Genomic DNA, 19,324 nt, shown 5'->3' with positions numbered 1-19,324 from the left:
AAAAAAAAAAAAACAAAAAAAAACCCTGAAAATGAGGTAAATGCTTTTGTTACTCATTTAAAACTAAAGAGTAAAATTTGGAATTTGTGAAAAACAGATTTTAGATCAATATAATAGAAGCAAGCACAAACTGATGAACAATCATAAATTACAAACATAGAAAACCAATTGCATATTTCAATAAATTATGAGTACAAACTCAAGCAAAACATTACAAGATAAAAGTCATAGTTCTCAAGTCAGAAGATTCAGAAAATTTAGAAATATACAAAAAATATGAAATGAACTTTGATTCTTAGACAGGATCTGATGCAGTTCAGAAGAACAAGAAGGCCATCAGCAATCAGGCCATCGGACTGGCATAACTGTGACCAGAGTTGCAACCAGATCTGATATACACCCTAAACCAGGCTACTGGTAGTGCTCTATTTGAGGATTATTTATTGACCTGCTGTTCTAGATCACTGCTGAATCCCAGATTTTGGGTAATTACATAGCCACTAGGATCAAGGTCAAGACCATCCTAGATTATATGATGCCAAAATATGGAAGTGAAAGAAAAGACAGCTATAACCGAAAAGTTTAAAAAATGGCCTACCTGTCAAGGACCTGATGAGCTCATTTGATACATATTCTTGGAGAGTGTGATTAGAAAATAAAAATTTGATCAGCAATGCTGCCTGTGCAGCAACTTCTGAATTTTGAGACAGCAGGAGTTCCTGTATTACCAATATGCCACCTGCTTCTGCAACAGCTCGTCGATTTGTCCTGCTGTGCACAACCAAGTTTTGCAATGCACATATTGACACCATTGTCATCTCTTCAGTAGGCTGATCTTCAACCAAACTAACAAGTGCACGACATGCAGATACAGAATCACTAGCCCTAGCGAGTCCCTCATGCTGGAAGAGGTCACCAAGTGCAAGGGCTGCAAGAAGCCTTCCTGACTGCGATCTGGTCTGTGGATCCAACAGATACTGAGATAAAGGAGCTATGGCATACTTGGCAATCTTCATTTCTCGCACCCTTATGTTGTTAAATAGAGCCTCAAGTAGTCTCCCAGATGCTTCTTCACACTGATGACACCTCAGAAGGTCCAGCAGTGAATCTATTGCACCTGCCTCAGCCATGAGTTCAGCACTTGAAGCATCGCTCCTCTCTTGAACAATTAAAGCATTGAGAGCCACTGTAATGTTGCTCTCCAGTGTTGAGTGTAACATTCTCACAAGGACCACTAAGGGTACTTTGAAATAATACTCAACATTGAACCGCAAAACATTTGAAAGAACCAATGCAGCTGATTCCCACAATGCATGAGGTGGTTGAGGGTCATCCTGAATAATAACTCTAGAGAGCTCAAAAATACCTCCAGCATCAGCAACAGCCTTCGGCCAGCTTGTAGATATACTTTCTAGAGCCTTTACTGCTGTCTGCTGCAAATTTAATATTCCGATTCCTGCAAGCTGAACAAGAGGTACAATTGCATTTTGTGTTGTAATATCTTGTTGGAAATGCTCCTGGGCTAGAAGATGGGACAGCAGTTCAGTGCCTAGCTGCTGGATGGCTTGAGAAGGCGACTCCAGAAATGAAATCAAAGGTTCAATGACTTGACTTGGAGTAAGCCTCAGAGTCAAAAGGCTCTGTGGTTTCTCCAAAATGTTCACTAGTGTTTGCAAGGCACTATGCTGTCCCCACATACTTATATCTGGCCGGAGTAAAACCATGAAAAGAGGTTCCACGATTCTAGCAGCAGCTGAACTTTTTGCAATCCCACTTCTGTTTGTTAAGATGCGGAACAACTCAGCAACTGAACAGCATAGTGAACCAGGTGCATCAGGGAGCAACTCAAGACAGTTATCAACAACTCCAGCTTTTACCATGTCCAACTTCAAGGGAGTACGGTCTTTCCCCAACTTTATAAGAGAATTGATGCTTGCCTCAGAAAGTAGGTGGTTTGACACAGAAATCAAGCCAACAAGTAGATCCACAACATCAAATGCTGCAACAAGCTCAACTTGTTGTTCATCATCCAACAATTTCTCAAAAGCACAAATTCCAGATTCCACTGCTGCACCAGTATTTGACTGCATCAGTGATATCAGAGGCCGTATACATTCAGAGGCTACTGGCATTGCTCGCATCTTTGAGTTAGAAAAAAGTACAAAACAGAACTCTGCAGCATTTCTCTTTAGTTCCAATGACAAGGAAGATGACAAAATCTTGTATAGGCACTCGAGTGGGTTCCCTTCCACATCAGTGAATAATGATGCCTTTGAAGAACTTCCTGAAGTCAATTTGATCAGAGCAACAAGAGCAGCCTGTTGTTCTCTCTCTGGACCGGCATTAAGCATATCTAACAATGGTTGGATTGCTTTCCTGGCCAATTCAGTTTCCCTGATATTCTCTGCGTCAAAAAGCTGATGCAGAGCTCTTGCAGCACTGAATCTAGCGCTTCTTGACCCCAAACGTAGAACAGCTATGAGTTGATTCAAAGAACTTAGTGATGCTTCATGACGAAGCAGATCACGGTTGCCATACAAGATTCTCAATAGTTCAGATATAGTGGCCTCAGTTGAGTCTTGAGGACTCAGAGAGAGGTACTTAGTTAAAGCATCTAGAGCTCCAGCATCTGCCATGGCCAGTTTATTTGCATCACTTCCATCTGCGAGGCAAGCCAACAGGCGAACAGCAATTGGAGGGGCACCTGGCCTCTCTGGCATTGGTCTCAAAAGGTCCACCAACAATGGTATAGATTTGCGTGCAGTAGAGCCAACTCTTATATCTTCAATTTCAAAGAGGCGCTCCAAAACAACTTGTTCAGGGTTGCGTACTAAAGAAAATTCTTCAGATAGAGCAACAAGGTTGGGCATATCTGATTCTATGTAACCAATTAGAGTTATCAACCCTGCAACTGCACCTGAATTTGCAACAGCAAGATGCATTCCCCCACTGCTGCAGCAAACAAGACTAGCCATTGCTTGAGCGGCAAAGTATCTGTCAATCACTTCATCAGACTTGAGTAGGAGAGAAAGTGAAGGTATAATTCGCATCACGGAAGGAGATAAAACAACATTTGCATCCTGGAACAAAATGGCCAAAAGAAGGGCACTAATCCATATGCCCTCGGTATCTTCAAATTCTGCCTGTGATAAAATGAGCTTTAAGTGCAGGTACAAGAACTTACAGATGCAATTCCAAATAAGAAATATATATGGAAATGTATAATACAAAAGAAAAAATCCAGGAAACAAGTCTATTAGCAAACATTCACAAATCATGATGGCAAATCTAGATACATGCACTTCAACTAATTGCAAGAATGTTTCTTCCATGGTCTGACAGCCAGGGCTTAGTGAAATATATCACCTGTATTATATATGTTATATTTTAAACAAGCAGGGTGACTTCAATCTGCAGTATTAATTTTGCTAACAGAAGATCTAACATGAAATAGCGACAGAATATTATTCAGCATCCACAAAATGTATTTGGATTAATGTTTAAGTACAAGAACAATTCTTCACAAGGCACACAAACAAACACACAAAAATCATACATTATATCACTGATATAGGATGACCGACGGTCCTCCACAAAAGACAATTAATCAACTTCAGGAACTCCATGTGATGGCCCAGGTCCATGATAAAGGATTGGAAGTACTTGCAGATTCTTGGCAAGTTTCTACACTTATCATATAAATCTATGATTACTCTCCCATCATAAACTAGTCCTTTAAAACCAAAGGAGACAAAATGCCAGGATGAAAAGATAATCTAAAAGATATCCTTAACACTTGCGGTAAATGGCCGATGACACCTCAAAACACCCGGAGAAGAAGCCATACATCTTGCAAATTTGGCACTTCCACAAACCAATTTATCATCCTCATAGCACCTTATCATGGCCAGATAATATCCTCAACTTAGTAAAAATAGTAAGGGGATGGTAGAACATGATTGACAATGGCTTCAGTCCCAGAAGGTGCTGGAACCTCATGGTCTGGCAGGGGATGGGTAGCTATTTGGGGGGAAGAGTATTGGCACAGCACCATCAACTGAATTGTACCGGAAGAGAGACAGTCCGATGTCAATAGTATCAGAGCTAAAATCCATGCAAATGCCTCCTCTGAATGAGAGAAAGGCTTATTGCAAATGCTGCTCAATAAGGAAATCACAGCCTCTCTCACCACAGTATAGGAGTAGCCAACCAATTCCTAATTATCACCCCACCCCCAATTTTTTACTTAGTGCCCCATGAAGCATCTGCATAAAGAAGCTACACTCCACAAATTCCCAATCATTTGAGGACCTCTTAAGCACTGGATCCTACAGTACTAATTTGGTGTGGAGCACCCCATATAACTTGGTTTTGTATCAGGGTTACATGGTACCAGAGCATTGACAGGAAATATCAATATCCCTGAAATATTGCAGCATATTGTAGTGAACCATTACTCATGGTAATGCATCATGCAACACGTTAACAAACAAAAGCAACAAGAGAAAAGAAGGCCTTGAATCCCTTGATTCAAAACTCAACTTTTTTCCTTAGCAGAACCTGTTCAGTTCTTTTCAGGCCCAGTTTGGGCTGTAACCCATTGTTTAGTTCATAGTTCATTCATTCCCAACTATCCACTCACCATTTCCAAGCATATGTCGAGACTTTGACTGCTAAATCGAAGCTGACAACAACTTGCTGAATTTCTCTTGCAACTGATTGACTTAAGGAAAATCAAGGCTCTCGTAATAACTGATTCCTGATAATCATGTTGACAGAAATTGCAGACAAAGAATAGAAATAGAGAAGCAGGATTCTTAACAGAGTTTAGATTGATTTTCTTCAATCTTATGATATAGTCAAAGGGAAATCACCAAAAAATAAAAATAAAAACAAAAGCTTCTGAAACAAAATTTATTCGCCGACTCAAATCTCAAAATCTGTGTTCTGACAGTCCAACTACATATTTTTTTTGAAACTCCCACTAAGGTCCAAACCACATGCTAGATACATTCACTCATAATTATACCTACTAAAATTTCCCCTATAACTTGCCCACCAAACTTTCTTTTCTTATATAATTCTCCCATCTAACATAGCATTTTGAAAGATCTTCAACTTAAACAGATAAATATGCAAATGAAAAACCCTTCTGATGGCATCAGATCAAACAAGATGGATAAGTTTTAACTCCTGAAAATAAGGTGTATAGAAAGTTATGGTAATAGGGTCCAAACTTGATTTGGCCACTAAGGCAAAACTCCAAATTGGCTCCCAAGTACAACTGCAAACATACAAACCCAAAATAATGACATCTAACCATTTATAGAAAGATAAAAAAATTAAAATACGAATTTTCAAACAACAACCCTGCCATAGAGTGGAAAATTTCAGGAACTTCAATAAAATAAAATCCAATAGAACTCTGGCCACCCATTGATGTAGATAAGTCACTTAATGGGCTTATTTTATTGCAAATAAGCCTTGGGTTGGGTTATGTATCTGTTGGGCCTTTGATCCCATGGGTTCTCTTTGTAATGGGCCATTTTAATAGGCCTAAACTATGGGTAGAAAGTAGGAAAACGAGATTTAATTCATTAGTTTAGTAAGAGTCATGTTTTGAGTCTATTTCCTTTGTTATTTCAGTTTGAGTCAGTTTAGGTTTCCCTACTAGTGAATGACTAGTTAGTTACCTACTCCATGTTGGAGTTCTAGTCTAGTCCTATTATGAGTCCAAGTCCTACTAGGAGTGTCTAGTCCTATTTAGAAACTAGCTCCTAGTTATGTTATAATTGCTATTCAACCTTCCATATATAGAGGAGCATATATACTCTCAATTCTCAGATTTGAATAATGAATGATTGCAGTCAATTCCTTAAACAGTTGGGATAGCTATGGGTGAGAAGCCCGGGCCGAGATAGCCACTCCTCTCCCACATTCCCCTTGTCATTCCTTTACTTTTCTGCAAATTATTTACTGCTATTAATTGTTTAGTGTAAGAAGAATTCAGATCTGTCCAAGTCTTCAAAGCTAGAATCAATAGCCAAGAATTCCCCATTCTTGAAGTCTACGATCTCTCTCTTCTCCTCTATTATGAATCTGATCAAGGAGCTACTGTTAAGGGTTGTTAGAAGTCACTGTAGGACTACTCAGTCCTCCTCATGAAGCTGTCCAAATCACCCAGTTGTTGTTCCTGCAGAAATCTTCAGATTCTCTCTCCTAGGTTTGTAAATCAAGAAAGTAAATAACTCCACAATCAGCCGTCAGAAGACTATCAACTTTGAGGGTTTTTGTACCCTCGTTGGGCCCTACAATCGACCAAATTTGCAGCTCAATTGGAGCCTTATATACCTAGCCGCACCTCTCTCTCTCTCCAGCTCTATAGCAAGTCTTTCTCTCTTCTATCGGGTTGGATTTTGGGCTGGTTTTGCTCCTGTATTGGTTTTGTATCCTAGGGGGTTTATTTGGGTTTGATAACGTTTCAAAAAACGCATTTCTGCCGTTTTTGTGTCCAGAAACGACAGAAACGGAACAAAAAGCGTTTGATAAAAGTATTTCGTTTCACTTGTTTTCAGAAATAGAAATTGAAATTTCTACCTATTTATGGTCCAAAAAATGACCCAGGCGAAACAAGTTCTGCCGTTTCTGGAAACGAATCATGGCCATTCTTTCGTTGGTTACTATCGACTTCCATAAACATGACTAATCAAACACCTTCAATTCTGTTTCTGTTTCTAGAAACGGAAATTTATGTTTCTGCCTTTTTTGAAACAGAAATGGCAAAAACGTTATCAAACGAGCCCTTGATGATCTTATTTCTTTGTTTCCTAGTGCTATTTCTGGTTATTATCAAGTTAGTTGTTGTGTCCAATTTGTCTTGTTTTGGGTTATAAACTGCTGGGGTAGTTTACTTGTAATCTACTTCTGCATTACATGCACTAGAGAATGTGATGTACATCGAGCCTGCAAAATAAGGGGGCTGCTGGTTCCATCAAACTTGACCTGCTAGCTCCAATGTCGGCCCATCAAGCCAACCAAACAATAACAACAAACAACTCAGCCTTATCCCAACTTAATGGGGTCGGCAACATGGATCCATACAAAACAAAATTGAAAAAGTCCAAACAAGAGTGGAGGAGGGGAGAGATGGATAGATGAAAGATGAGAAAGAAATATGAGAATAAGAGGAAAGAGGCACAAGTCAGAAGATAGGAAAATCTCAGCTAAATGGGGTTGGCTACATGGATCCTTGCCCTCCAATAGGTTCTATCCAAGGTCATAGTGGGGACAAGGCCAGGCTATGCATGTCATTCCTCACCACTTCGTCTATAGTTATTTTAGGCCTGCCCCTAGCTCTTTTGGCTCCTTCAATCTATATCTGATCACTCCTCCTTACTAGGACATAAGGACGGCCCAGATCCAGAAATTACTATTCATGTGAACAGTACCCATGAACAGTAATTTGGTCCCTTTTTTTTCCTTTTTGTGTTAAGAAGTAGTCAAAGTCAGATTTAGTCTTCTAGAATAATCCCTAATTGTCTTATGTTGGTTTTTTAGAGTACAAGTTAGTAGTTAGTTACTAAAAGTCATTAGTTTCTATTTTATGTTAGTTTCCTTTTTTAAGTTTGTCTCTAATTTGTAAGGCTGAGCCTAGCCTATTTAAGAGAGACCATTGTAATCAATTAAGACAAGTTAATGAAGTTTATTTTGAAATGGCTTACGCTGTTTTTCTGCGGAATACAGTTGGGTGAGAGGCCCTAGGTGAGATGCCCAAATCCTAACTTCTTCTTCTCCCTTCTCAAACCCTCCATCGATTTCTCTTTTCCTTCTTTATTTTTTGTTTAACCTTTGTGAGAGGGTGATTAGAGTGTGCTTATAAGTGTGATTGAAGATCCATGACCAGCCACCAAGTTCAGATTGAAGTTCACCCACAGGTTCCAGAATCGATCACCATTGTCAGGGTTTTGGAGAGACATCGACCAAGGCCAGATCTGCCCAGCCAGCAGCCAGAAGCCCGTTGGAGGGTTTGTTCTCCACATCAAGGAGGCCACTCAACCAGCAGCTTGAGTCCAGCTGAATGCTGTACTTGAAGTTTTCCAAAATCTTCCAATTGCTTCCTAATTGGTAACCTACATCAGATCTCCTAAACCAGCCAACAGTTCAAGCTCATTTTTTGAAGGATATCTATCAAGGATTAAAGCATCGGTATCGGTCGCCGTATCAGTCAGCAAAATTAAAGATACGCATCAGAGGGTATCGTATAGGAGATACACTAAAGATACGCAAATAAATTGATAGGAAACACTTTTTTATACACTTTTGCATAAAAAAATAGTTAATAAAAGCTATTTATAACATATATTATGCATAAACACTAAATTGAAAGTATCGCATTAAGAATCCAAGGTTTGTAGTTGTCCCATAAATGTAAAATCCTTGTTCTCAACCTTGATTTCCACTTTAGTTAGAGAGAAAAATGGTTGGTAGCAACCAAGGATTAAAGTATCGGTATCGGTCGCTGTATCGATCGGCCAAAATTAAGAAACGTATCGGAGGGTATCGTATCGTATCGGAGATACACTAAGATACGCTAAAGATACACACATAAATGGATAGGAAACATTTTTTTAAACACTTTTGCATAAAGAATTTGTTAAAAAAAGCTATTGATAACATGTATTATGCATAAACACTAAATTGAGGGTATCGTACTAAGAATTCAAGGTTTGTAATTGTCCCATAAATGTAAAATCCTTGTTCCCAACCTTGATTTCCACTTTAGTTAGAGAGAAATATGGCTGACAGCAACTTTGGAACAAAAACCCTTCAAAAAATCGTTTTTTTCTGAAAAATTACCCATATTGGCCATTATATGACCGTAGCGCCGATACGTATCGATACTCACCGATACGTATCGATATATATATATATCGATACTCACCGATACGTGCTGATATATACCGATACGTATCGATACTCACCGATACGTACCAATACATACCGAAACGTACATTTTACCTCAATTTTATATTTTTCATAGTCGTATCGAGGCATGTCGTATCGTATCGATGTGTATTAGTGGTGTATTGATACATATCGATATGTATTGTAGGATATATATCGATACGAAATGATTTAAAAAATTCAATGTATCGTATCGGTGTGTATCGTATCGACCGACTAAATTTAAGATACGTATCGGAGGGTATCGTATCGGTATCGGAGATACTTAAAACCATGGTAGCAACTTTGGAACAAAAACACCTCAAAAAATTGTGTTTTTTTTTTAAAATGACCCATCTTAGCCATTTTATGTCCGTATCGGTGTGTATCGGTTGATACATACCGATACGTACCGATACATACCGATACGTACATTTCACTTCGATTTTGAATTTTCCATAGCGTACTAGTACGTATCGGTGCGTATCGTATCGTATCGGTGGTGTATCGGTGCGTATCGGTATGTATCATAAGACATATCAATACAAAAGGGTTTTAAAAATTTCATGTAGCGTATCGGTCCATATCGTATCGGTAAGGGCCAATACGGTACGATACAGACCGATACTTTAAACCCTGATACCTATACATCTTACTAGGGATCTTCATTCCAATTTTGAGGATTATCCGATGCCAGGAACCCTAGTTCTTGAAGGTTGATTAAAAGTTTCCTAATTTATGTCAACAGCATTTCTCTCACTTCATCTAGCAGAATTTGCTAATTTTTTTATGGTTTGTTCCCTCATATAGTATCTCTATTCTAACCAAAATCCAGCTCCATCTAAGTTGTGGTTCATGAGTAATCGAAATGTTCTCTATTCAGCCAGAATTTCAGATCCTACCTGGGATTAGGTCCTATGTGATCTAGTCTTACATCAGAATGGGATGGCCCTCTTACCCCATGACACACCAATGGCCAATTGGAGCCTACAATGTTCCTTTTTTCGGATACTTGCAAAAGTGGAACATCTCCCTACGTTCCTACTCCACATCAACATCTCATTGAACATTTCATATAACTAGGACGCCAGAATCAAACCCGTTTTTTGGGCTTGAGGGTCATGTTGACTCATCTCAATCCGACTAAAGTTTGATGTTAAGGTCACAATAATNGAGTGTGCTTATAAGTGTGATTGAAGATCCATGACCAGCCACCAAGTTCAGATTGAAGTTCACCCACAGGTTCCAGAATCGATCACCATTGTCAGGGTTTTGGAGAGACATCGACCAAGGCCAGATCTGCCCAGCCAGCAGCCAGAAGCCCGTTGGAGGGTTTGTTCTCCACATCAAGGAGGCCACTCAACCAGCAGCTTGAGTCCAGCTGAATGCTGTACTTGAAGTTTTCCAAAATCTTCCAATTGCTTCCTAATTGGTAACCTACATCAGATCGCCTAAACCAGCCAACAATTCGAGCTCATTTTTTGAAGGATATCTATCAAGGATTAAAGTATCGGTATCGGTCGCCATATCAATCAGCCAAAATTAAGATACGTATCAAAGGGTATCATATAGGAGATACACTAAAGATACGCAAATAAATTGATAGGAAACACTTTTTTATACACTTTTGCATAAAAAAATAGTTAATAAAAGCTATATATAACATATATTATGCATAAACACTAAATTGAAAGTATCGCACTAAGAATCCAAGGTTTGTAATTGTCCCATAAATGTAAAATCCTTGTTCTCAACCTTGATTTCCACTTTAGTTAGAGAGAAAAATGGTTGGTAGCAACTTTGGAACAAAAACACCTCAAAAAATTGTGTTTTTTTTTTAAAATGACCCATCTTGGCCATTTTATGTCCGTATCGGTACGTATCGTACCATATCGGTGTGTATCGGTTGATACATGCCGATACGTACCGATACATACCGATACGTACATTTCACTTCGATTTTGAATTTTCCATAGCGTACTGGTACGTATCGGTGCGTATCGTATCGTAGCGTATCGGTGCGTATCGGTATGTATCATAAGACATCGATACAAAAGGGTTTTAAAAATTTCATGTAGCGTATCGGTCCATATCGTATCGGTAAGGGCCAATACGGTACGATACAGACCGATACTTTAAACCCTGATACCTATACATCTTACTAGGGATCTTCATTCCAATTTTGAGGATTATCCGATGCCAGGAACCCTAGTTCTTGAAGGTTGATTAAAAGTTTCCTAATTTATGTCGACAGCATATCTCTCACTTCATCCAGCAGAATTTGCTCATTTTTTTATGGTTTGTTCCCTCATATAGTATCTCTATTCTAACCAAAATCCAGCTCCATCCAAGTTGTGGTTCATGAGTAATCGAAATTTTCTCTATTCAGCCAGAATTTCAGATCCTACCTGGGATTAGGTCCTATGTGATCTAGTCTTACATCAGAATGGGATGGCCCTCTTACCCCATGACACACCAATGGCCAATTGGAGCCTACAATGTTCCTTTTTTCGGATACTTGCAAAAGTGGAACATCTCCCTACGTTCCTACTCCACATCAACATCTCATTGAACATTTCATATAACTAGGACGCCAGAATCAAACCCGTTTTTTGGGCTTGAGGGTCATGTTGACTCATCTCAATCCGACTAAAGTTTGATGTTAAGGTCACAATAATGTAATTCAAGTGAAAAAACCAAAAATATACTTGAAATAGAGGGAAAATTCAAATAAGAGTGCAAATAATACCCCACCCTGCATTTAAGGTAGAGAGTTTAATTTGTTTGGATGAAACAAGGCCCCAAAAGAGTGTCCTAGAAATTAAAATAAAAATTCAAATAATAACGGCAAATAATTTAATTTCTTTAAGCGAATGAGCAATAGCAAACTGCAATTAGCATTGCCTTATGAATTTGCAGGTATAGGTATAGGTTGCAGAAAGGCCCATAACTAACTAGAATTGGCATAATAGAAAACGGCCTATTAAGTGGCAAAGTGGCAAATGATTTTCATCCTCCACACAAAAAGGAAGGGACACCAGAGCTAACCTGTCTAGCAGGCAGAGAGTTAATCTAAAGGACCAAGTTTAGGGGGTTTGTGAACCCTAGGTTGGAGTGGTGAACTTCGCCACCTAGTGAGTTTGTCCTAATCTAAAAGGCCAACACAAAATATATGGGAAATATGAAACATAACTACATAAGAATGACCTACATTCTTCATCCCATGCTTCCTTTTGATTACTAATATGGCCTCTTCCAAAAGCCACCTTCCCTCATTATATATTAATGGAAGCTTGCATTCAATGGAGCACCCACCTCCTACTTTCTATTTTGGGTTCCAGCATGCCTGTACCTTGGCGCAAGGCTAAGGTTGCTCCATTGCAACCTAGTGGTCACGGGTTTGAGTCAGGAAACAGTCTCTCCACGAAGCTGGCGTAAGGCTGCGTACATTATGATCCTCCTCAGACCCTGCAGTGGCAGGAACATCGTTCACTGGGTACACCCAGCATGTCTGTACCAGGAACCCAATCAAACCATTCATATAAATCCACAAAATGCCGTCCAAATCACCATCATAGTCTATCTATTGTCCAAATTCCAGACCAATCTGACATCCCCAGGCGACATTATGAAGGTTGTTAAAATTTTTGGAAGTCTATAAAGTGAACTCAACAGTAGGCATCAGAAAATCAAGGAGAAATCCCACATACTTGGTGGGCCATCCAGTTGAGGGAGGGCATAGGGGGACCAAATTTAATAGGTGGCTCACTAGAGGGGTTCTATAATCTATCTAATGGTCAGCCTGCCAAATCAGTCCAATTCAAGAGCTTCCTTTTCTAACAATTCTACATAGGATAATGATTCTATTTTTAGTTTTCACTTTACTCTTACTAGGATTAAGATCTCACCTACCTTCATACCCATTACATGACAGTCCCTTGCCTCCTCTTTCCCAATTTGAACTTAGTGGTAAGGCCCTTAAAAAAGGTAGAGGTGAAGGGATTGATTGGCACCAAGAGAGAAAAAGATTCAATCTTTCTTAGAGAGAGAGAGAGAGAGAGAGAGAGAGAGAGAGAGAGAGAGAGAGAGAGAGAGAGAGAGAGAGAGAGAGGGAGGGGGGAGGAAAGTGTAGGCAATTAATTTTTTTCCCCCTTCTTAAGAGCCCCAATTTATTACTTTTTAGAGTGTGGAGAGTTATCGAAGTGCCTAGGCGACATAAGGTAGTGGAGGGGCACCCAAGCGACCCAAGACAACAAGGCGCCCACTTAGGCATCACCTACGCAAGTAGGTGTGCATTACATAAATATTTTGAATGTATCAACATAGACCATATCAATGCTATATGATATAATTACACTAATATGAGAAAAGCAACATATAATAAAAAAAGCATAGGATATAATATAGGCATATTCCTCAAAAAACTAAGCAGTAGACATAATTCACTATGAAGTGTCAAAAAATCTCATATAATATAAGCATACTATTTATATTTCCACTGTGAATTAACATACACAATAACACCAGAAAATAGGCAGTTGAACAATAGTAGAGGTAATCATCGATATACTCAAGATTTTCCATGATGAAGTTGAACAACATTCGCATACACAATATTGTGAATCGGCATACACAATAACACCATATATAATCTATAGACTAAAGAATTTTATATGATGCAGCTACTATAATCTCGAATCACACAAAACTGCATCATAATCCTATCAATAAACAAATAATAGGGTTAGAACGGAATCTATTTCATTTGATCATTTAATATATATATATATATATATATACACACACACTAAGGCACCCACAGGCCACAAGGTGGGTCAATGCATCCAAGGCAAAGCTCAGGTGACCAAGATGGATGCCTTTCATGCTTCAAGTAAGGCATGTCGTCGCCTTGGCCCAAAAAATCAGCCTAAGGCACACAACACCTTGACAACTATGGTGGGGAGATTCTACTATTACCTTTTTAAGAAGTATGATCAGTGTAAGAGGAGGAAGAATGTCGACAAAATTGTTGCATGAAGTGGTAAAACACATATAGATGACCATATTCTTCAAAAGATAGATATCATTGTCATGTTGACCAAAGAAGGCAACAGCAGTTCCAAACAAAAACAAAGCAACTTTGTACCCTAATATTAGTTACAACAACAACTGTGCTGGTTCGTCCCCTAACCCATCTTAAGTGACAGGTGGTGAGTCACCAGGCTGCACCCTGGGCCAACTGGCCAAGTGCCAACCACCATGTCAATAAAGCAAATCCATTGTACAAGTAGCTCATATCCAGTAAAGATAGATAACCAAACCATCAATAAAGTTTATTACTAAGAAATTTCGTAAAATTTAACAATACATTCAATTGATGGTTAATGGCTCCATAGTGATTCAACAGTCTCAGTTGTTGCTCAAACCATTGACAATTCAATGGGTTTATAAGGAAAAAGTGCCAGAGGGTTAATACCTGTCCTGAGTGACAGGTATATCAACCAGGTCAACCGCCTGGGTGGCTGAGTCTGCTAACACGATAACAACGTTTCCACCAACAAAGTTGCTAATATAAATTATAAAGTTTATCAGCAAAGAATATTTTAAGCTGAGCTACAACGAGATAAAAATAAACTACAAGAAAAAAAGAAAAAGGAAAAAGCGCATAAGGATGAATTAGATCATGACAGTACCTGCGGGTTCGCAGTATAAGATGAAAGTTTATCAGCAACAGCCTCCACTGCACCAGCCTGCATGACAGTGATTTTGTTCTTCTCATGAAATGAAGAAATAATTGACAGCAACCACAATGCAACTGTTCCCCCCAAGACAGTGGCCGGATCAGGAATTTCAAAATCAACCCCATCTTGGAATACAGTCCTTTCCATATAACCTCTGGGGGTCCTGACTTCAATTTCAAGATTGCAGCAGCTAGAATTACGCTTCATCATATCTACTAGAGCATAAATTAGAGGCTTTAGAAACCCTGATGCATCAAGTGCAACCATTGACCTCTCATTGTGTTCCTTTGCAGCACAAATAAGTAGTGCAGCACCACCAACTCTCACTTCTAAGCTGGATGAGTTCATTATTCTATGAGCTAGCGAGACAATAGAGTTTGGATGGGCAACCAGAAGGTCACCTAAGACAACTGGTTGATCACCACATAGCCTGGACAGAATTTCAATTGCCTTGTCTTGTGAGGGAGGAAGCCCCTCAGCCAGGCAGCGAACTAGTGGTTCTAAGCTTGAGGGAACTTCAGCAAGAGCAGCCCATGGTGGGTAAGTGAAGTTCACACTCTGTTTTGTCCTAGCCAACAGCGCAACTAATTCTAGAACATCAATGGCATCAGTTCCTTCCATGTCCATTGTAGACAAGGAATCAACAAGCGCAAGAACTGTGAAACGGCACTGGGCATTTCCTGCAAGCACTTCCCCAACTGAAAAATGGTTTAATAATTGATGAAGGGCACGTGATGCATTCTTCTTGCCTTCTGAGGTGCCTTCGCCTAGTACTCTTGTCAAAGCTGAGACAACATCTTCCGCCAAAGCTTCTGCAGCTATCTGAGGATCAGAGAGCAGATTAGCCAATGCAGCCACAGCAGTCTCAGCAGCATCAATAGATGAGGTTTTTGCCAGCTTAATTAATGGCTTGACATCACCTTCTGCAAGCTTGATTAGTGGCTTGATATCCCCTTCCGCAACATAAGACACCTTCTTTGTAGAGTTAGCCTTGTTTGGACGGGACAATGCACCCAATGCCCGAGCTGACTGAGTAGCAACAACCTGAGTATTACTGGTCAAGAGCTTCATGCAAGGGTTAATAATCTCATCAGTTGCAAGACTATCACAGATATCTTGTCTGGTGCTAAATAGGTCGGCCAAAACAGAGGCTGCATACTCTTGTGTTTCCTCATTTGAAGAGTTGAGAACCTGGACAAGAGATCTGAGACCCATATTAGCAGGAGCACCCTTATGCACAAGATCTTTGTGCAATGCCATCGTAAGCACATGACCCAACACGCTAATAATGTGAGCCTTCGAACTTGGAGACTCTCCAAGGAGCAGAGCCAATAGCTGATTAATGGTGGCAGAGTCAGCAAAACGGATAAGCTTTGTAAGTGCCATAGCTGAAGATTCTTGCCCTTTTGCTCCACCACTTTTTAGAAGCCATAGGAATGCCGGGACAGCTCCAGCACTTTCAACACAAGCACGTATGTCTTCACTGTGACAGCACAAATTCCACAGCACATGTGCTGCATCTTCTCTTGCCTTTTGGGACCCCATCTCCAATAACTGCACCAGCGGAGGAATACCACCAGCAGCAGTGATAGCCCATTTGCTGTCATCAACTTGATCTGTCAAGATTGCCAGCATTGCAACAGCATACTCTTGATGTTGTTCACTGGACAATCCCAGTAATGATATTAATAATTGGATACCCTCTCTCTTTCCCAGTGCCTCCCATATACCCAACCCATCGCAGCAAAAGCTTGTCAATGAGAGTATCAGATATTCCTGCACATCAGCTGAGGCCATGGTTATGAGTCCTATGAGCACTTTTTTTGTGTCTGCATGATTGAGCCACCTTGAGAGGTACATGTTGCCATAGAGGCTGGCCATAGCCTCAAGGACACGCTCCTGAACCAGTTTATTATCTCGAGGCTTTAGTAGTATTATTAGAATATCTTCTATCTGTGTTGCATCAAATGGTTCTTCAGTACCGGATGCTTGCTCAAAGACCATCAGTGAGTAAGCAAGTGTGCCAATTATATCAGCAACTGGAGCAGACAAGCGAGGAGACTGGGACAGTTCTCCAAGATAAAGAATTAGAGCAGACATACCTCCACAAATATTTGCCAAAGTGCAAATTGCATGTCCCTGTAGATCCTGGCCACCCTCCCCTTGCATGCATTCTTTAGAAGGAGCCACTACAGCTCCAATGAGGACAGGTATACCATGTGCATCCACCACAGCTTTCTTAGCACTGGTTGATTTGGATGTAAGAGCCTCCAGAGCATCAGCAGAACTGACTCGAACTGATATATCATTTTCCCGATCCACTAGTTGAAGCAAAGCTTCAACAGCTCCAGCATCTAAAACTTTGGGGATGCTATCACTGAAAGCCGATATCAAACGAGCCAAAAGAGATGCGGCATTGGACTGAGCAGCAGCATTATCAGAAGAAAGAAGCCCAATGATAATATCTACCCCTCCTGCGTCAAGTGTGGCCTTCCAGTAGCCATTCTTGTCCCCACAAAGATTCCTCAAGGCCCCAGTGAGAAATCCCTCGACCACCTTGTCCTGCTTAATATTTGGATTGAGCTGATCCCACAGAGTGGGCACTACACCTTCAGTCACAAAAATTTTCATACCCACAGGATCATCTGATAGTCCGCCACAGGAAACTTCGTAGATTGCCTCTGCAGCTGCCTTCCTGGCTTCGGTTGATTCTGATTTCAGAAGCGAGAGCAATGGTGGTATGCATCCACCAAGAAGTACCTTCAACCGTAATTCTTCTTCCTTGCAGAGAGAACTCAGAGTTGCAGCAACATTAACTTTTGCGATGGTAGTACCACTCCTGAGAATGGATATAAACAAAGGCATTGCCTGTGTGTGGGAACCAATAAGCATCCTCGCATCCTTCCTTGCTCTAGAGATACTGAGTAAACGTGTTGTGATGAGCTCCTTCTCATGTTGTGAGGACATGTTCGCATGTAGCTGCTCAATAAAATGAGCAACTGTAGCAATTGTAGACTCTGGATCATCCATTGCTGCCGCCCCATTTGATTCTCTGAGAATAACAGAACTCATTCATCATCGGAAACTATCGATTTTTACACTAAGAATACGTAGAATCAGTTGAAAATTTCAGAAGCAAGTACCAAGTCATTTTTCGAATGAAGAAAAAGCTCCACATATTAGATAAATTGATTCAAAGATTTCAAATACAAGCCTAGAGTAAGATTCAACTGTACATTCAAGTATAACATGGTCAGATCTAAAAACCAAAAGGGCATTGGGCATTGGGCATTGGGCATTGGCAATTGAATCACTAAAAAACACAATTAACTTCCAAATCACTCATTGTTAGTAGAGACTAAGAGATCAAGTTATGATAGCAGTACTGACCTAGGCTGAGAAGTAGATAAGGATCTCCGGTGTCGAGATTCAGAACTTGACAGCAGTACTAACCTAGGATGAGAAGTAGATAAGGATCTCCGGTGTCGAGGTTCAGGGGAGGGAGACTTTGACATTTGCACCAATTATCAGCTCCAGCTTTCCCCGTGGCGCCCTATGCATCAAACTAGGTAAATTCAAGTATACAAACAATCCATAAATCTCCCAAATCCCAAAATTGAATGAACAGATATAATGAAGAACAGAAACAGATTTTAATTGTAGCCACTTCGGAAATTGACAACAAAAAGGCAAAAAGCAAAAAGGGATTGATATTAAACCCAAAAAAAAAAAAATGGCACCAAATTCACTAACATATGAAGAGATCACAGAGAAAAGAGAGAGAGTAACCAAATACCCGGCCACTTTAAATGCAAATGTCGAAGTAACTTCCCCCTTCGAAGTAACCCTGCTCCTGCTCCTGTTCCTCCGCCAGAGAAGCATAACACAATCCTTTACAGAATTCCCGAAAAGGGGGGACAAACAAAGAGGGAAAGCTCACTCACCACAGTAAGCCCCCCTTGGAATTCCAACAATCACCCACTACAACAACAGCAGAAACAAAGAGACCATAAAAACCCAGATCTTAAAACGATCAAATAAAAAAAAGATATAAGCTTCGCAATAATTAGTTGAATTCCTCCATTAACGATGCAATAAATTCTGTGGCAACCAGCAGAAATGGCAGAATACCTAAAAAAATGCTATAAAAAAAACCCCAGTACGGAGATCGGATCAAAGAACATAAAACTTAGAAGGTAAACGTCGTTTTCAACACTGTTAAAAAACCTAAAACTAATAAAATAGAGAACAAAAACAGAACATAACATAACTGAATTAAATGGAATCAATCACATAAGAAGACAACCCACATCGAAATTGAGATCCTTGAGAGAAACAAAAATGAGTCTGTTGCAAACTTGCAATTGATGTCCCCAAAGGAGAAAACGCAGCAGATTTGTTGTAGAAAGAGAGAGTCTGTTCTTTTTCGTTCTCTTTTCTCTCTCTTCTCTTTACAGTTTCTTCTGATTTTCTTTGGATGGAAAACTTTGTCCTGTCTCGGATAAAATGGGCGTCTGCTTCGTTGGGAGTGTGGAAGGCAACGAGGCAATTGGCCTTTGCTCTATGGGCATCAACCAAACTTTCTCGGGATTGCTCTCTCTCTCTCTCTCTCTAAATTGGTTTATTTGAGATATCTGATC

At 40.0% G+C, this 19,324-nt stretch overlaps 1 protein-coding gene across 4 annotated transcripts in view; it reads right to left on the bottom strand.

Moving 5' to 3' along the window:
• The window catches only part of LOC122083434 (protein CELLULOSE SYNTHASE INTERACTIVE 3-like), a 21,145-nt gene extending 1,870 nt beyond the window's left edge, over window positions 1-19,275 (bottom strand). The window contains exons 1-5 of one of the 4 annotated variants that reach the window (XM_042651243.1): window positions 18,995-19,275; window positions 18,481-18,665; window positions 18,138-18,237; window positions 14,637-17,736; window positions 599-3,143 (exon numbers count right to left, since the gene is read on the bottom strand). In XM_042651243.1, the coding sequence (XP_042507177.1) occupies window positions 599-3,143; window positions 14,637-17,736; window positions 18,138-18,199 (5,707 nt within the window). In that variant the 5' untranslated portion in view covers window positions 18,200-18,237; window positions 18,481-18,665; window positions 18,995-19,275. Of the gene's footprint in view, window positions 1-598; window positions 3,144-14,636; window positions 17,737-18,074; window positions 18,250-18,480; window positions 18,803-18,994 lie in introns of those variants that run through there. The other 3 variants (XM_042651242.1, XM_042651239.1, XM_042651241.1) reach the window with 3 other exon arrangements.
• Window positions 19,276-19,324: the final 49 nt, after the last annotated feature.

The sequence above is a fragment of the Macadamia integrifolia genome, chromosome 7, assembly GCF_013358625.1.
Source record: "Macadamia integrifolia cultivar HAES 741 chromosome 7, SCU_Mint_v3, whole genome shotgun sequence".
Taxonomy (NCBI): domain Eukaryota; kingdom Viridiplantae; phylum Streptophyta; class Magnoliopsida; order Proteales; family Proteaceae; genus Macadamia; species Macadamia integrifolia.
The sequence above is the reverse complement of the archived record's forward strand: the minus strand, read 5'-3'. Positions and strand labels throughout refer to the sequence as shown.